The 18,924-nt window shown below is 34.1% G+C and overlaps 1 protein-coding gene across 7 annotated transcripts in view; it reads left to right on the top strand.

Annotated features, from left to right (window-relative positions):
- DNAI4 (dynein axonemal intermediate chain 4) overlaps positions 1–18,467 on the top strand; it is a 106,180-nt gene extending 87,713 nt beyond the window's left edge. For 6 of the 7 annotated variants that reach the window (XM_037024271.2, XM_037024269.2, XM_037024268.2 and 3 more), the window contains 4 exons: positions 3,141–3,239; positions 3,870–4,096; positions 13,809–13,965; positions 17,127–18,467. In XM_037024271.2, the coding sequence (XP_036880166.2) occupies positions 3,141–3,239; positions 3,870–4,096; positions 13,809–13,965; positions 17,127–17,177 (534 nt within the window). In that variant the 3' untranslated portion in view covers positions 17,178–18,467. The remainder of the gene's footprint in view (positions 1–3,140; positions 3,240–3,869; positions 4,097–13,808; positions 13,966–17,126) is intronic. The other variant, XM_037024267.2, reaches the window with a different exon arrangement.
- Positions 18,468–18,924: the final 457 nt, after the last annotated feature.

Below are 18,924 nucleotides of genomic sequence, written 5' to 3'. Positions count from 1 at the left end.
AAACTACTCTCTCCTTTACTATTTTGAAAGAATTTGCATGCAATTATTATTAAATCTTTATGTGTAATAGAATTAAAAAATCATCTGAGCCTGGGGGTTTCTTTTGGGAGAATTTTTAACTTTTAACTAAAAATTCAAATTTGTAATAGATATAGGGCAATTGTGTCTTTCAAGGAATCTATTTCACTTTTGTTGAATGTAGTGTCGTAATAACTTTCCCTTAGTAATGTTTCATAGCTGTATAATATGTAGTGATGTTAGACCTCTTTAATTCCTAATATTAGTAGTTTGTGTCTTCTTCTTCTTTTTTCCTGGTTAGTCTGGCTAGAATTTATTAATTTTATGATCTTGAAGAGCCAGCTTTTGATTTCTCTGATTTTCACTACTGTAGGTTTTGTTTCTTATATCATTGATTTCCACTTTGATTTTTATTTTCTTCTACTTTGGTTTAATTTGTTCTTCCTTTTCTAGTTTCTTAAAATAGAAACTGAGATCATTGATTTATGAGCTTTATTCTTGTCTAATGTAGGAATTTGTGCTATAACTTTCCCTCTAAGTACAATTTTGGCAGCATCCCACAAACTCTGATATGTAATATTTTTATTTTCATTCTGTTCAAAGTACTTCCTCATTTTTACTTTCATTTACTCATTGATTAATGCATTATTTAGAATCATGTTATTTAGTTTATAAATATTTGGGGTATTCTCAAGGGACTTTCTGTTACTGATTCCTAATTCAATCCCATCATGATCAGAGAACAAACTTTTTGTAAGCTAAATCCTTTTACATTTCATGATATTTGTTTTAAAGCCCAGTGTGATATTTTACTGGTAAGTGCTCCCTGTACAATTGAGAAAAATATATAGTCTGCTGTTTTTGGGTAGAGTGTTCTATGAATGTCAGTCAGATTAAGCTGGTTGATGATGTTATTCAAGCTTATTATAACCTTGCTGATTTTATTCCTATTTCTTCTATCAATTACTGAGAGAGTGGTTTTGAAATCTCTATTATTGTGGATTTGTCTATTTTTACTAGTAATTTGATCAGTTTTTGCAGTATGTTTCTTGAAGCTTTGTTTTAGGTACATAAATATTTAGGATTTTTATGGTCTCTTGATTAATCAGCTTTCTTATTATGAAATGCCTTATTTATAGCTAGTAATATTCTTTACTCTGGAATCTACTTTGTCTGATATAAATGTAGCCACTATAGCTTTCTTTGAACTAGTGTTAGCATGGTTTATCATTTTGTATCCTTTCACATTTAACCTATTTGTGTCTTTATATTTAAAGTATGTTTCTTTAGGGTAGCATAAAGGTAGGCCTTGCTTTTTTATCCAATCTTACAATCTGCCTTTAAATTGTGATGTTTAGATTATTTACATGTGGTTTAATTATTGATATGGTTTGGTTTGAGTATATCATCTTGCTTGACTAGTTTCTTGGAAGAGTAGGGGTCTAGCATGTCTAGTCTCCTTTCCTGGAGTCAGGATTATGAGGGCTATTTCAACTCCAGAGCTTCTTGGAGGTCGGGCTGAATTCTCTGTTGCAACTGCATAATAATTCAACAAAAATATCTGCTCATTCCTGTTTCCTTCAAAGTAGTTGTTTCTCAGAGAACACCCCAATAAGCCTCTTGCGTGGAAATCTCAGAGTCTCAGAGTTGATACACTGTGGGATTATATAATTCCTTGAAAGAATTTAGAGAGTAACCTTTCAATTTGAGAGAGTAATCTCAAAGATTTCTAGAAAAAGATGACCTATTTATGAATGTGTTGGGATAATCATTATCTGTATTTAAAAAATCCACTTAGATACCTATCCCATCATAGACAAAGATCTTTTAGAGGAAAATGGAGAATATCTCTGTGACCTGAAATTAGGAAAAATTTCTTAACAAGCAAAAAAAATGATAACTATATAAAAAATTATAATACCAGCTTCATTAAAATGAGAATTTCTGTTTATCAGAAGAAAACAAAGAAAGTAAAAAGATAAGTGATACACTGGGAAAAGATTTTGCAGCATATATAATAGACAAAACCTGTAATAGAATATGTAAAGACTTTATAAGCATGCATATGAAAAAGACAGGTTATTAGCAAAAGAGTCAAGAGGCATGAAGAACAGAAGAAATACAGATGGCCAGTAAACATAAAAATATGCTCAACCTTGTTAATAAATGAGACTTAAAACCACTAGGTATAATTTTATACCTAATAGAATGGCAAAATTCAAGATTTCTGATGTAACCAACTGTTGAAGAGAATGTGGATTAAAGCGAACTTGTACGTACTGCTGAATATAAATTGGTAATACTACTTTGGAAAAAATATTTTATTGTGTAATTTAAAACTACGTATACCCCATAACTTAATGGTTTTGTTTTTAAGTGCTGGTATGCACTACAGCTGTGTGTCTCAAATTTTATTGTACATACAAATTACTTGAGAATCTTGATAGAATACAAATTCTGGTTTAGTAGGTCTGGGGTACGGCCAGAGAATCTAAAGCCCTAAATGCTCCCAGGTGATGTGACTGCATAGCCAGAACATAAAGCACTGAATTTCAAGTTTTTTGACCATGACTTTAGGAAATACATTTAAAAATCCCTATTTAGGACATACATTTAGAATTAAAGATGACTGAGACTCCATCTAGCTCAATCTCTCATTTCCAGCAAGAATAATATTTTCAACATTATAAACAAATAATTACTGTTAAGTCATGTATGTTCTCTTTGACTAGTTCTAATGAAGCAATGCATACTATTTCCCTGGACTGCTAGTTCCATTTTCACGTAGCTCTAAATGTTAGAAAGTTTTTTATTTTAAGCCAATGCTTGTCCATGTAGTTTCTAGAAAGGAATCTAGGTTCTATCTTCTATTCCTGCAAAGAACAAATCTGTATTTTCTTTGTACAATAGCCCTTTGGGTAGTTTAATTATTGTAAAAATCATGATAAAAAGGAAGACAATAGAAAATTGTCTTCAAAAAGGAAAAGACAACAGACAATTGTCTTCAAGATAGTATTTCTCATGTTGGTTCTTGAATTGATTTTAACAGATCTTGAATGGTCTAAAGTTCTATTTATATACTGTATCACAAACCAACATATTTTGATTATTATGTGTTATAGGACACAAATATCTATTTGGCTGGCACTGAAGAAGGTAATATTCACAAGTGTTCTTGTTCATATAATGAACAATACCTAGATACCTACAGAGGACATAAGGTTAGTTTAATTATAGTAGATATGGACATTTTATCATATAATATTTTTGTAAAAATATTATCATTACGCATAGTATTTTTAACGTGTATAAATTTACAACTGCAGTTAAAAATATCAACTTGAATTAAGTGCTTTCTTATATAGAAACCACTGATAATATGTGGGGCATTTTATTTGACTTCTAGACATCCTTGATTTCTTCTTGCAAGTTATGGAAGTCATAGTTTCATTTGTTTCTGAAAGACTGTTTATGATGATTGCAAAGTAAAATTGTCTTTAGTGCATGCATACCTTTCCTCTATATCTTTCATTATTGTTGCGTGTGTTTTCTTCATTTTCCCCCTAATTTCTGTTTTTTCTTCTTAATCTTCTTAATTTTTTGCAACAAATAAGTAAAATGTGTATTAATATTGAGTATTATAGCAACTGTATTTGTAAGTTTCTGTATAGCATAACTTAGGAAAGATTCAATTTTTGACCTTACCCTCAGCTAGACTAATACCCACACAATAATACATGGTGCATAAATCTTCTAGAAATCTTTGCATTTTTAATTTGTTGGTCAAGTTTGAAGTATAAGATATTAAATACTATTTATCTATCTATTTTAATTCCTTTTTCTAATTCTAGGGTCCAGTGTATAAAATAGCATGGAATCCATTTTGTCATGATGTATTCTTAAGCTGTTCTGCAGATTGGGGTGTTATTATATGGCAACAGGAAAATCTCAAGCCATTTTTAAGTTTTTATCCAACTACTTATGTTGTTTATGATGTTACCTGGTCTCCAAAATCATCCTACATATTTGCAGCTGCAAATGAAAACAGAGTGGAGATTTGGGACCTTCATATTAGCACGTAAGTGTTATATTTTTTCTTGGGGATTTTTCTAATAGAAGCAGTTCAAACTAAATGATACCTGATAGTTTTGATACTGGTTAGAGAGAAATGTAGTTCTTTAAAACAAGAATAGTTTATATTGTGAGTCTTTAATGAATAAAGATATAAGCCAGATGCTATATTTACTTTTAACCATATATATTTTTTTAAATATTTGAATGAAATTGGCTATTTTACTTATCTCCTCTAACTTCTATGGCCTGGTGTAGGATATTAAAACTACCTCGAATTCTTTTCCATTGCCTGCTTTATAGACAAATACAGAGAAGTAGCTAATTGTTTTTAATTAGAGATTTTCTACAATAAAATAAAGGGAACAAAACTAATGATTTTTTACAATGTTTACTTCTTCTCTTACCTTGTTTCAAAAGATTTTAGAAGTAGCATGCATTTAATTAAACATTTTGATTTAAGGTGTTATACCAAAGTTATTAGAGTGCCATCAAGACCCATACTGTTTTACTATGGAAATTTATACAATGTTGGAATAGAGTGTTTAATAATTCTATTTCTTCAGTTGGAAAATATTGTAGATTATTATGCCAATTAGCAGAAGTAGCAAGGAAATACATTCTTGTTTAAATTGAGTAATATAACATTCAATGGGTTTATTCTTTTTTTTTTTCTGAGAGGGCATCTCTCATATTTATTGATCAAATGGTTATTAACAACAATAAAATTCTGTATAGGGGACTCAATGCACAATCATTAATCAACCCCAAGCCTAATTCTCAACAGTTTCCAATCTTCTGAAGCATAATGAACAAGTTTTTATATGGTGAACAAGTTCTTACATAGTGAATAAGTTCTTACGTGGTGAACAGTGCAAGGGCAGTCATCACAGAAACTTTCGGTTTTGATCACGCATCATGAACTATAAACAATCAGGTCAAATATGATTACTTATTTGATTTTTATACTTGATTTATATGTGAATCCCACATTTCTCCCTTATTATTATTATTATTATTATTATTATTATTATTTTTAATAAAATGCTGAAGTGGTAGGTAGATGCAAGATAAAGGTAGAAAACATAGTTTAGTGCTGTAAAAGGACTAATGTAGATGATCAGGTGTGTGCCTATAGACTAAGTATTAATCCAAGCTAGACAAGGGCAACAAAACATCCACGGATGCAGAAGATTTCTCTCAAAACAGGGGGGTGAGGTTCTAAGCCTCACCTCTGTTGATCCCCAATTTCTCACCTGATGGCCCCCCTGCGACTGTGCCTGTCTTAGGTTGTTCCTCCCTTGAGGAATCTTACCCATCTCTGGCTAACCAGTCATCTTCCAGGGCCATACAGAGAAATGTAAAGTTGGTAAGTGAGAGAGAAGCAATATTGTTTGAAAAGGTTAGCTTTTTACTTCTTTGCAGATTTATGCCCTGTGGCTTCTATGCCCAGCATTTGTCTTGAGGTATCTTTACCACTTGGAAGAATTATGATACTCAGTAATTTCGATATGAGGCACGAATTCTACTTAGGGGTTGTAATTATAAAGGAAGAAGAGAAGCTACAGAAGTAGCAGATGGGAGAAAACATGGGAAGATTGATTATTTCTTTGACATATGTTCTTGTAGTGTAACATAAGCGTGTATAGTTTTTAAATTACTAATTAAATTGCATGCACACATTAACATAGTAGGAATACAGCTACATAACCAATGCAGACCTACAATTACCAGCCATATCCAGTGAAACCAATAAAACCAGTTAGGCAACTTAGGCATTTGTGAAAACTTATCAATGATATGATGGATATTGTCTAATTGAATTTGAATATTTTGAGAAAAATCAGACAAATTAAAACAACACATTCCTGGGAACTGTTCACATCCCATATGTTCTTTTAACAGTAAATAGTCTGTAGTTGCAAGATTTTGGAGCCCTGCAACTTGCACTTCTCCTAATTCTTGGTTGAGTTCCAACAGTATAGATCCAGTCAAATTTGTTGTTTTACTGTATGCACAGGCCAGCTTAGATATCTCCTTCTTCATTCCAATGTCAAGTCCAGGAACCAGTGGGATGAATGCAGCTACAACTGCAACAACACCAGGATCTTTGTTGAAGTTTTTTGATGATCATCTTCTGGAATGACTCTTCCAGAGAATTTTGATGTTGGAAGTTCTTCTTAATATCGTATCTTAATTCCTTTTCTGGGTAGCCAAATTAGGCTTTGATCCTCTGTATAAACACAAACAAACCCTTTGCCCACACTTTGATATGCCCTTTATACCATTGTGAAGAACTTATTGGAGATCACCACACAGGAACTGCTTTTTTTTTTTTTTTAAGAGAAAGGAATATTATCAGAAAAATGTACTTCCATAGGTGATCATCTGACACCCTTTAAGTGATCAAAATTAAGGATATTTAAAGCATGCATTAATCAGTGATTTGCAGTTAGTTTTATCCTATCAGGGAGTAATCCCCCTTTTCTTTTTTTTTTGTTATCATTAACCTACAATTACATGAAGAACATTATGTTTACTAGGCTCTCCCCTATACCTGCTCTCCCCCACAAACCCCCTTACAGTCACTGTCCATCAGCATAGCGAAATGTTGTATAATCACTACTTGTCTTCTCTGTGTTGTACAGCCCTCCCCTTTCTCCCACCCCCCCCATTATGCATGCTAATCATAATACCCCTTTCTTCTCCCCCCCTTATCCCTCCCTACCCACCCATCCTCCCCAGTCCCTTTCCCTTTGGTACCTGTTAGTCCATTCTTGGGTTCTGTGATTCTGCTGCTGTTTTGTTTCTTCAGTTTTTCCTTTGTTCTTGTACTCCACAGATGAGTAAAATCATTTGGTATTTCTCTTTCTCCGCTTGGCTTATTTCACTGAGCATAATACCCTCTAGCTCCATCCATGTTGTTGCAAATGGTAGGATTTGTTTTCTTCTTATGGCTGAATAATATTCCATTGTGTATATGTATATCTTCTTTATCCATTCATCTACTGATGGACACTTATGTTGCTTAAAATTCTTGGCTATTGTAAATAGTGCTGCGATAAACATAGGGGTGCATCTGTCTTTCTCAAACTTGATTGCTGCATTCTTAGGGTAAATTCCTAGGAGTGGAATTTCTGGGTCAAATGGTAAGTCTATTTTGAGCATTTTGAGGAACCTCCATACTGCTTTCCACAATGGTTCAACTAATTTACATTCCCACCAGCAGTGTAGGAGGGTTCCCATTTCTCCGCAACCTCACCAACATTTGTTGTTGTTTGTCTTTTGGATGGTAGCCATCCTTACTGGTGTGAGGTGATACCTCATTGTGGTTTTAATTTGCATTTCTCTGATAATTAGTGATGTGGAGCATCTTTTCATGTATCTGTTGGCCATCTGTATTTCTTTTTTGAAGAACTGTCTGTTCAGTTCCTCTGCCCATTTTTTAATTGGATTATTTGGTTTTTGTTTGTTGAGGCATGTGAGCTCTTTATATATGTTGGACGTCAAGCCTTTATCGGATCTGTCATTTACAAATATATTCTCCCATACTGTAGGGTACCTTTTTGTCCTATTGATGGTGTCTTTTGTTGTACAGAAGCTTTTCAGCTTCATATAGTCCCACTTGTTCATTTTTGCTGTTGTTTTCCTTGCCCAGGGAGATATGCTCAAGAAGAGGTCACTCATGTTTATGTCTAAGAGGTTTTTGCCTATGTTTTTTTCTAAGAGTTTTATGGTTTCATGACTTACATTCAGATCTTTGATCCATTTTGAATTTACTTTTGTGTGTGGGGTTATACAATGGTCCAGTTTCATTCTCCTACATGTAGCTGTCCAGTTTTGCCAGCACAACTGTTGAAGAGACTGTCATTTCGCCATTGTATGTCCATGACTCCTTTATCAAATATTAATTGACCATATATGTCTGGGTTAATGTCTGGATTCTCTAGTCTATTCCATTGGTCTGTGGCTCTGTTCTTGTGCCAGTACCAAATTGTCTTGATTACTATGGCTTTGTAGTAGAGCTTGAAGTTGGGGAGTGAGATCCCCCCTACTTTATTCTTCTTTCTCAGGATTGCTTTGGCTATTCGGGGTCTTTGGTGTTTCCATATGAATTTTTGAATTATTTGTTCCAGTTCATTGAAGAATTTTGCCTGGTAATTTGATAGGGATTGCATCAAATCTGTATATTGCTTTGGGCAGGATGGCCATTTTGATGATACTAATTCTTCCTAGACATGAGCATGGGATGAGTTTCCATCTGTTAGTGTCCCCTTTAATTTCTCTTAAGAGTGACTTGTAGTTTTCAGGGTATAGGTCTTTCACTTCTTTGGTTAGGTTTATTCCTAGGTATTTTATTCTTTTTGATGCAATTGTGAATGGAATTGTTTTCCTGATTTCTGTTTCTATTGGTTCATTGTTAGTGTATAGGAAAGTTACAGATTTCTGTGTGTTAATTTTGTATCCTGCAACTTTGCTGTATTCCGATATCAGTTCTAGTAGTTTTGGAGTGGAGTCTTTAGGGTTTTTTACATACAATATCATATCATCTGCAAATAGTGACAGTTTAACTTCTTTACCAATCTGGATTCCTTGTATTTCTTTGTTTTGTCTGATTGCCATGGCTAGGACCTCTAGTACTATGTTAAATAACAGTGGGGAGAGCGGGCATCCCTGTCTAGTTCCCGATCTCAGAGGAAAAGCTTTCAGCTTCTCGCTGTTCAGTATAATGTTGGCTGTGGGTTTATCATATATGTCCTTTATTATGTTGAGGTACTTGCCCTCTATTCCCATATTGCTGAGAGTTTTTATCATGAATGGATGTTGAATTTTGTCAAATGCTTTTTCAGCATCTATGGAGATGATCATGTGGTTTTTGTCTTTCTTTTTGTTGATGTGGTGGATGATGTTGATGGACTTTCAAATGTTGTACCATCCTTGCATCCCTGGGATGAATCCCACTTGGTCATGGTGTATGATCCTTATGATATATTTTTGAATTCTGTTTTCTAATATTTTATTGAGTATTTTTGCATCTACGTTCATCAGGGATATTGGTCTGTAATTTTCTTTTTTGGTGGGGTCTTTGCCTGGTTTTGGTATTAGGGTGATGTTGGCTTCATAGAATGAGTTTGGGAGTATTCCCTCCTCTTCTGTTTTTTGGAAAACTTTAAGGAGAATGGGTATTATGTCTTCTCTGTGTGTCTGATAAAATTCCGAGGTAAATCCGTCCGGCCAGGGGGTTTTGTTCTTGGGTAGTTTTTTGATTACCGTTTCAATTTCTTTGCTCATAATTGGTTTGTTTAACTTCTGTGTTTCTTCCTTGGTCAGTCTTGGAAGGTTGTATTTTTCTAGGAAGTTGTCCATTTCTTCTAGGTTTTCCAGCTTGCTGGCATATAGGTTTTCATAGTAGTCTTTAATAATTCTTTGTATTTCTGTGGAGTCTGTCGTGATTTTTCCGTTCTCATTTCTGATTCTTTTGATTTGTGTTGATACTCTTTTTCTCTTAATAAGTTTGGCTAGAGGCTTATCTATTTTATTTTCTCAAAGAACCAGCTCTTGGTTTCATTGATTTTTGCTGTTGTTTTTTTATTCTCAATTTTGTTTATTTCTTCTCTGATCTTTATTATGTCCCTCCTTCTGCTGACTTTAGGCCTCATTTGTTCTTCTTTTTCCAGTTTCGATAATTGTGATGTTAGACTATTCATTTGGGATTGTTCTTCCTTCTTCAAGTGTGCCTGGATCACTATATACTTTCCTCTTAAGACTGCTTTCGCTGCATCCCACAGTAATTGGGGCTTTGTGTTGTTGTCATTTGTTTCCATGTATTCCTTGCTCTCTATTTTAATTTGTTCATTGATCCATTGATTATTTAGGAGCATGTTGTTAAGCCTCCATGTGTTTGTGAGCCTTTTTGTTTTCTTTGTAGAATTTATTTCTAGTTTTATACCTTTGTGGTCTGAAAAGTTGGTTGGTAGAATTTCAATATTTTGGAATTTACTGAGGCTCTTTTTGTGAGCTAGTATGTGGTCTATTCTGGAGAATGTTCCATGTGCACTTGAGAAGAATACATATCCTGTTGCTTTTGGATATAGAGTTCTATAGATGTCTATTAGGTCCATCTGTTCTACTGTGTTGTTCAGTGCCTCCGTGTCCTTACTTATATTCTGCCCAGTGGATCTATCCTTTGGGGTGAGTGGTGTGTTGAAGTCTTCTAAAATGAATGCATTGCAGTCTATTTCCCCCTCTAGTTCTGTTAGTATTTGTTTCACATATGCTGGTGCTCCTGTGTTGGGTGCATATATATTTAGAATGGTTATATCCTCTTGTTGGACTGAGCCCTTTATCATTATGTAATGTCCTTCTTTATCTCTTGTTACTATCTTTGTTTTGAAGTCTATTTTGTCTGATATTAGTACTGCAACCCCTGCTTTCTTCTCTGTGTTGTTTGCCTGAAATATGTTTTTCCATCTCTTGACTTTTAGTATGTGCATGTCTTTGGGTTTGAGGTGAGTTTCTTGTAAGCAGCATATAGATGGGTCTTGCTTTTTTTCCATACTATTACTCTGTGTCTTTTGATTGGTGCATTAAGTCCATTTACATTTAGGGTGACTATTGAAAGATATGTACTTATTGCCATTGCAGGCTTTAGATTCGTGGTTACCAAAGGTTCAAGGTTAGCCTCTTTAGTATCTTACTGCCTAACTTAGCTTGCTTATTGAGCTGTTATATACACTGTCTGGAGATTCTTTTCTTCTCTCCCTTCTTATTCCTCCTCCTCCATTCTTTATATGTTGGTTGTTTTATTCTGTGCTCTTTCGTGTTTCCTTTAAGTGCTTTTAGTGGCTAGTTGATTTTATTTTTTTTGCCTTTATTTAGTATTTGGTTGGTCTGCTTTCTTTGCTATGATTTTATTTTCTCTGGTGACATCTGTTTAGTTTTAGGAGTGCTCTCATCTAGAACAGTCTCTCTAAAATACCCTGTAGAGGTGGTTTGTGGGAGGCAAATTCCCTCAACTTTTGCTTGTCTGGGAATTGTTTAATCCCTCTGTCATATTTAAATGATAATCATGCTGGATACAGTATCCTTGGTTCAAGGCCCTTCTGTTTCATTGCATTAAATATATCATGCCATTCTCTTCTGGCCTGTACGGTTTCTGTTGAGAAGTCTGATGATAGCCTGATGGGTTTTCTTTTATAGGTGACCTTTTTCCTCTCTAGCTGCCTTTAAAACTCTTTCCTTGTCCTTGATCTTTGCCATTTTAATTATTATGTGTCTTAGTGTTGTCCTCCTTGGGTCCCTTCTGTTGGGAGTTCTGTGTATTTCTGTGGTCTGTTCGATTATTTCCTCCCCCAGTTTGCGGAAGTTTTCAGCAATTATTTCTTCAAAGACATTTTCTATCCCTTTTTCTCTCTCTTCTTCTTCTCGTACCCCTATAATACGTATATTGTTCCTTTTGGATTGGTCACATAGTTCTCTTGATATTGTTTCATTCTTAGAGATCCTTTTATCTCTCTGTGTCGACTTCTATGTGTTCCTGTTCTCTGGTTTCTATTCCATCAATGGCCTCTTGCATCTCCTCCATTCTGCTCATAAATCCTTCCAGTGTTTGTTTCACTTCTGTAATCTCTTTCCGGACATCTGTAATGTTCCTCAGACTTCATCCCTTAGCTCTTGTATATTTCTCTGCATCTCTGTCAGCATGTTTATGATTTTTATTTTGAATTCTTTTTCAGGAAGACTGGTTAGGTCTGTCTCCTTCTCAGGTATTGACTCTGTGATCTTTGTCTGCCTGTAATTTTGCCTTTTCATGGTGATAGAGATAGTTTTCAGAGCTGGCACGAGTGACGGCTGGAAGAACTTTTCTTCTTGTTGGTTTGTGACCTTCCTCTCCTGGGAGAACAGCGACCTGTAGTGGCTTGTGGTGGGCAGCTGCACACAGACATGGCTTCTGATTCCTGCCCTGCTGCTATGGAGTTTATCTCCACTGTTGCTGTTGGCGTGGCTTGCCTCAGGCTGTTGCTCCGATATGGTGGAGCCGCGTTGGAGAGGGAGCGGCCAGGAGGCTATTTATCTCCATGAGGGGCCTCCGTGCTCCCTGCTGCCCAGGGGGTTAGAGTGCCCAGAGATCCCCAGATTCCCTGCCTCTTGAGTAAGTGTCCCAGGACGCTTCCGCCCAGTTTTGAGTCCCTGTCCCTTTAAGACTTTCAAAAAGCACTCGCAAAAAAAATAAAATAAATTAAATAAATAAATAAATAGCCACTCGCTTTTCTTTGTTCCCGGGCACCGGCCTCAGGGACCCGCTCACAGGTCTTGCTGTCCTGTTTCCCTAGTATCCAGGACCCCACGCATCCACTGTGTCTGCACTCTGGTGCGGATGGCTGGGGCTGGGTGTTTAGCAGCCCTGGGCTCCCTCTCCCTACCCGCTCCAACTCCTCTCCTCCCACCCAGAGCTGGCGTGAGGGGCGCTCAGGTCCCGCCGGGCTGGGGCTTGTATCTTACCCCCTTCACGAGGCACTGGGTTCTCACAGGTGTGGATGTGGTCTAGATGTTGTCCTGTGTCCTCTGGTCTCTATTCTAGGAAGAGTTGTCTTTGTTATATTTTCATAAATATATGTGGTTTTGGGAGGAGATTTCTGCTACTCTACTCACACCGCCATCTTGGCTCCACCCTCTCAATGGGTTTACTCTTAATGGCAAAATTTTTTTCTACAAGTTAATAATGTAGTAGCTTAAAAATTTTGTGATGGCTTGTTCTATAAAGCAGTTTGAACCAAAATCAAGGATGAATCAGAAAACAATTTATTTTTTAGTGTGAGAGGACTAATGTATAAAGTGGCTATTTTAATGTTCCCACCTCTGATTTTAATTTACCTGGCAAGCTGAAATTCCTAGAATAACATTTCTTGAGAAATATTTAATTTTCTGCTTCTTTTATTTTTTAAGGGCATTGGTGGATTGCTTTGGATGACCAAGAGTAGGAAAAGTTCTTCAAAATATTATTTTATATTCCAGAGGTTCACTTGGATCAAAACATCCTCTGTTAACAGACATTTATTACTTAAGGAGTTGTATTAGGGTTCTCTAGAGAAACAAAACTGAGAAGGAGAGAGAGAGTGAGAGGATTTATCTTAAAGATTTGAATCACATGATTGTAGAGCCTGGAAAGTCTCAAGTCTGCATGGCAAGCTGACAGGCTAGAATTCCCACCAGGAGTCCATCCTGTAGTCTTCAGTCTGAAGGAAGGGTTTTATTCTATTTTGGAATGTTTTCTCATAAGGCCTTCAAAAAATTGAGTGAAGCCTACCCACATCATGGAGGGTGATCTTCTTTATTTAAAATTATACTGATTTCAATTTTAATCACACCTAAGAAAATAACTTTACAACACTGTAAAATCTGCTACCTGAAAAAACAACTGAGTACCATGGTCTAGCCAAGGTAATACAGGAAATTAACATTACAAGAGTTTAAACTTAGGAGTTCACATTTTAATTGTGAATTGCTTTAATTTATCTAGGTGAAATTTGTTTATTAAAGGACTGAAAGTTTTACTGAATAAGAAGTTAGAAGCAGTTACTTTGATTTTGGAAAAATGTGAACAAGTTTCTGGTTTTTGTTACATGAAATCACAATAAATACATGGACTTTTCTAAATCTGTATATAAAAAGGACATATTAACAACAACTGAATTTACAAATAAAATATTTCATTACAGCTTGGACCCTCTGATTGTAAATGTTGCTAACCCTGGAATCAACTTCACAACTGTTCTTTTCGCCAAAGAAACAGATTGCCTTCTAGTGGGAGACAGTGATGGACAGGTTGTTGTGTATGAACTACGAAATATGCCCACTGCTTTGGAATCTGCCCGGGTAAGACTCAAAAGTCAAAGCTGTATGTCATTTTATGGTTTTTCTCAGATGTAACTTTGTGTCATGCAGTGACTTACATTTTTTAAAAATCTGAAGCATGGTGCAATGGAAAGAACTTTAAAGTCCCAAGAGTTGTTAGCTTCTATGCATGGTATATAGTAGGTTTATTTTCCTGAAGTATTGCACATATATACCAGGAGACATGTATAAGGTATCAATGTAAGGTAGGTTTTTTCTTTATCTGTAAAATGAGAATAATAATGTTGAGCATAATAATGATTAGGGTTATATGGATGAATTTAATCATACCTAATATATGATTGAGGCTTAATAAGTGTTAAATATAGCTGAAGAAGTTTACTGCAAATATTCATACACTTTATTTTGATGAGAAATTAATATCCCTAGGTGCTCATTATTTTTAAGATAGCTTTTTAAATTTTGTTTCTTATGTTTAAATTGCTGTTTTAAGAAATAATTGCTAAATATTACCAGACTATATATGAATATGATAAACATGTTTAAAATATTTAAAATATGCACAAATCAATAAGAAAAAAAACACTAAGACTCTAAGAGAAGAGTGGGTAATGGTCAGGAAAAGTTGGGTCACTTGGGACAAGAATATGTATGAGTGCCATGATGAGTCTGATCTTTGTTCTACAGAAAATGGAAAGCTGTGTAGTGTTAATGATTCTAGAGCCAACATAGTGGGAAAAATATTAAATTAGATCCTTATCTCACATTTTATACAATGGTAAACTCCAAATGGATTAAAGACCATGAAAAATAAAACAAAACTACTAGAACAAAATATAAGGTAACATCTCAACAATCTAAGGGCAAGGATAGATTTTTAAAAAGACCAAAAAGTCCCCTAACTTTTTCAATTTTTTTCCTGTTTCCTTATCATTAAAATGGGTATGATATTGGTACCAGCATCAAAGGTTGTTAGAAAAATTGAGTTAATAGGTACGAAGTGGTTAGAATTCTTACTGGCACATAGTAAGCTCTCAAAAATTTCAATAGTTTTTGCATGATTATTATCTGAAAATTAACATTTTCTGTTAGGATTCCATATGCCCATTAAAAGAAATAGATTAGAAGAAGAAATTTCCAAGATATAGAAAAGACATTTAATAGCCAGTATGTATAAAGAACTACTACAAAACAATAAGAAAAATGCAATTACTTTAAATGGGCCAATATATAAAATATTAATTAACAGGAGAGATAACTAGAATAGCAAATAAACCTATGAAGCAACATTCATTCTCACTAGTAATGAGGAAGTATGCAGTTAAATTATACAAGATGCCAGTTCACACTGACTGGATTTATATAAATTAAAATATTAGCCAACATGAAGTATTAGCAAAATTACACGAAGTTAGGAACTCTTATGCCAGGGTTGTGGGAATATGAATTAGTGTAGCCTTTTTGGAGAGTGATTCAATAAAACTGAAAATTCAAATACCATATAAGCCAGTGATACCATAGAGAATCTCTTGCACATATATACCAGGAGACATGTATAAGGTATCAGAATAAGTTGGGTTTTTTCTTTTTTTCCTATAATGTTTCTTTTGTATATAGAGAAGCTTACTCAGTTTACTTATGTAAATGATTCATATTCAAGTATGTTATGAAAGTTAAAAAAGAAACTTAGTTCACCTTAAGCTCTTACATTCAGGTTATATATTTTATTCTGTTTATAGGTCTAGAAAGTTTTAATACATACTTCTATGTGAGCTTTTGTAATAATTAAATTTCTTAAATCCTTTAAATTTCATTTTTAAATTTAATATATTGGATTTTTAAGTTCAGTTGTCTTATGGGCACACAAATATAAGACACTTAAGGACTTCTTGTTAATTTAATAATTTAAAATGTTGAATATGGTGAATCTTAAATTTCCTTAAATGTTCCAGCATTCTTTACAAATTAATAATATTTCAATCTGTGATTACAAGTCTAAATCAATTACCTAATTGCACATTTAAATTGTCATCACAAATTTTGTTAGACAATCTAATATGGTGAATTCTCTTATATACGATGAATTTAAAATACCAACTATGTAAAAATTCCTTAATAGAAAAAAATGTTTAAATTATCTGTTTGATTTGCTGTATTATTTCTACATCCAATTCTTATTTTTGTCAGGGTAATATTTTATTTTCCCAATAAAGAAACAAACGAACCATTCCAAGCAATTTTGGAGATTATTTTCTCAACTGGCTGAGATGCATATTGACTACAGACATTTGAGGGGCTTTCCTTACCTACCTTTGCTGCCAGGCTGAGCCCTGCTTTACAGTTGATTCATCAATGCCCTCCATATGGAGTGAACTCCAGGCCCATGTCTCTTAAAGGCTACTTAATATTACTTATGTCTTACTCCAAATTCTCATGGAAGTCTACAACCCTGCCCATGTTGCTGATTGATTTCAATTTACTTGATTGATTTCAATTTATTTACTGAGTATGCACAGTGTAACAGGGTCTGTTTTAGGCACTAAGAATAAAATATCCAACAAATTACAGTAGTGATCTATTACATTTGCCCAAGTGAGAGACTGAACTAGGTATCAGTGATTTTCTCACGATCACCATTAGTAATGATAGAGAATGCTCAGTCTTCTGCTTCCAATTCCCATCTTTTCAAAATTTCTTTCTTTAAAACTCTTCGGTTTCATCCTCTTTCATATGATCATTTTACTCTTTTAGTACAAAGATCATTTTTAGTAAATGAAATACAAAATCCACATAGAAATTCAGACATTCTACTCTTTCTAAATCAAGCACTGTATATACATCAGGAAAGAGCTTAAGATTACAAGTTATTTTACAGACGAGAAAACTGAGGTTTAAGCATTATGGCTAAACAGGAGCTGCTAAAGTTGTCCCTTTACATGAAACCTCATAAAATTGGCTTTCAAACTTCATTAAAAGACTCTTTCATATGAAAGAGCAGATTTATGCTAGGAAGTAACCATTACTATTTAAATTTACATTGGTTTGTTTCCTTTCTACATTCTTATTGGATGCCCTTTATATGTTTATCACTGACTTATAAATTTTAAATGGCATTTTAAAGACTACTTTACTTCTTAATTTGTATTTTATTGCATTGTAATTGCTTGACTTTTTCTTTTCAGGGAAATGTAATAGATACTTTGCTTGGACCCAAAGCACATCTACCAGGATAATTCATCTTTACCAATATCTTTTTTTGTTGTTGTTAAAGAAAAAAGGACAGTGCTTAATAACCAGTAGTCTGATTTGTTTGTAGTAAGCTGGGATTTTAATTTTAGAAAACAATATTTGATGTATAGCTTCCATTTCAATTTTATGTAAATTTACTGAACTTTTATTTCAGAGATATGTGACTAGTTTGTGATCTAAGCTAATTGTAACAGCTCTGTTGGGATATTCTTAATTTTTCAAGATACATTCCTACTTTATTTCTTCGTCATATTCCAAGTACATATAAGTACATATATATGCTTATAACATATCCAGGTAGGTTAGAAAGTTATTATTCCTGTAGAAGCAGAACTTGGAAATTGTTACTTAAACTGAAATCTTTATAAATGTTAATTACTTAAACTGAAATATTTATAAGACAAAGTTCCATGGACTTTTAAATCTACTTTCTAAATTCTTTTTTCCAGGGTTTATCAACTCTGCAGGTATTAGTATTATGAGAATTTTGGATTCTTACACCTAAGTTTAAGTCAGAATTCTATCCTCTTAGATCTGAACGCTGAAGCTGTAGAAGTTTGTTAGACTATTTGACAACCAAAAGCAGGTAGCCAATGTCAGAAATGCTAGCTTGGCCAACAGTAATCACACTTTTAATTGAGTGAGAAGAGTTAGTCCAGGACACATCAGGGTACCCTCCTCTGCTTACTCAAAATCCGTTCTCGGTTTTAAGCCCAAACGTAAGTGTCCCAGAAAGAAAATGAAAGTTCCTGAAATATAGTTTGCATCAGGATAAAATTACTTTATGAATGGTTCTGGAGCAAGCTTGTGGAAATGAATGGGAGGCAAGAGCTCCTCCAAATCAGGATTGGTAAAAGTCTATTTCATGCTGTTCATTTGAACAATTTCTGGATTTTGTTAACTGACGCCATAGGACAGTATGACAAATTCTATAAAGCATTCTAAGTGGAGAAGGGAGGATAAGGCATTTAAAATTCTCTAAACTCTCTTAAAAAATATATCTATTAAAAACTGAGAATGGAATCAGTGGAACAGTGGGAACATCTTTTCACAAGTATTCATTTCTTCACACTATCCATTTTTTGTTTAAAGGAGCCATCTGTTAAACAAAAGCAAGACAATTTTTAGATGGACTGAGACCTTAGGTCAGGTTATAAGGATTATAAATGTTCTACTGGTATAAATTATTGTGGTTCTTATCTTTGTCTTTCTGAAATGTTGCACTTTCTGTAACACTTTGTATAACAATAAACACTTGATTTAATTGAAAAAAATGTGTTTCTTTGTATTATATATTTTGATCTTTAAAAAATTTTCATATATTCTACTCTCATTATTCATCAGTCCTAAATGAAAAATAAAGCTATTTTATTCTTCTTGGCTTCTGGGCAACTGATCAGGAAGCACTGAACCTATTCTATTTTACATTTCTCATCCTGATCTTGTAGGTTCTTCCATACTTTTATTTTAATTTTTTTGATTGGAATAAAGTTGATATATACAATATTATGTTGATTTCAGAATTTTCTGATACTTTTAATTAGCATCTAATTTTTACTTTAAGATCCTTCACCTGGGAGTTACAAAAGGAATTATTTTCCTGGCCTTTGGCTTTGAGTTCTCACTAGTAAACTCTATTCATAAAATTAAAACAAAATTTTTAAGAAGAATTTTTAGGACACTCTTAGGTTTATAACAAAATTGAAAAGGAGGTGCACAGAGTTCCTGTAG

This window comes from Manis javanica, chromosome 4 (assembly GCF_040802235.1).
Source record: "Manis javanica isolate MJ-LG chromosome 4, MJ_LKY, whole genome shotgun sequence".
Classification (NCBI taxonomy): domain Eukaryota; kingdom Metazoa; phylum Chordata; class Mammalia; order Pholidota; family Manidae; genus Manis; species Manis javanica.
This window is presented reverse-complemented; position numbering and strand designations above follow the sequence as displayed.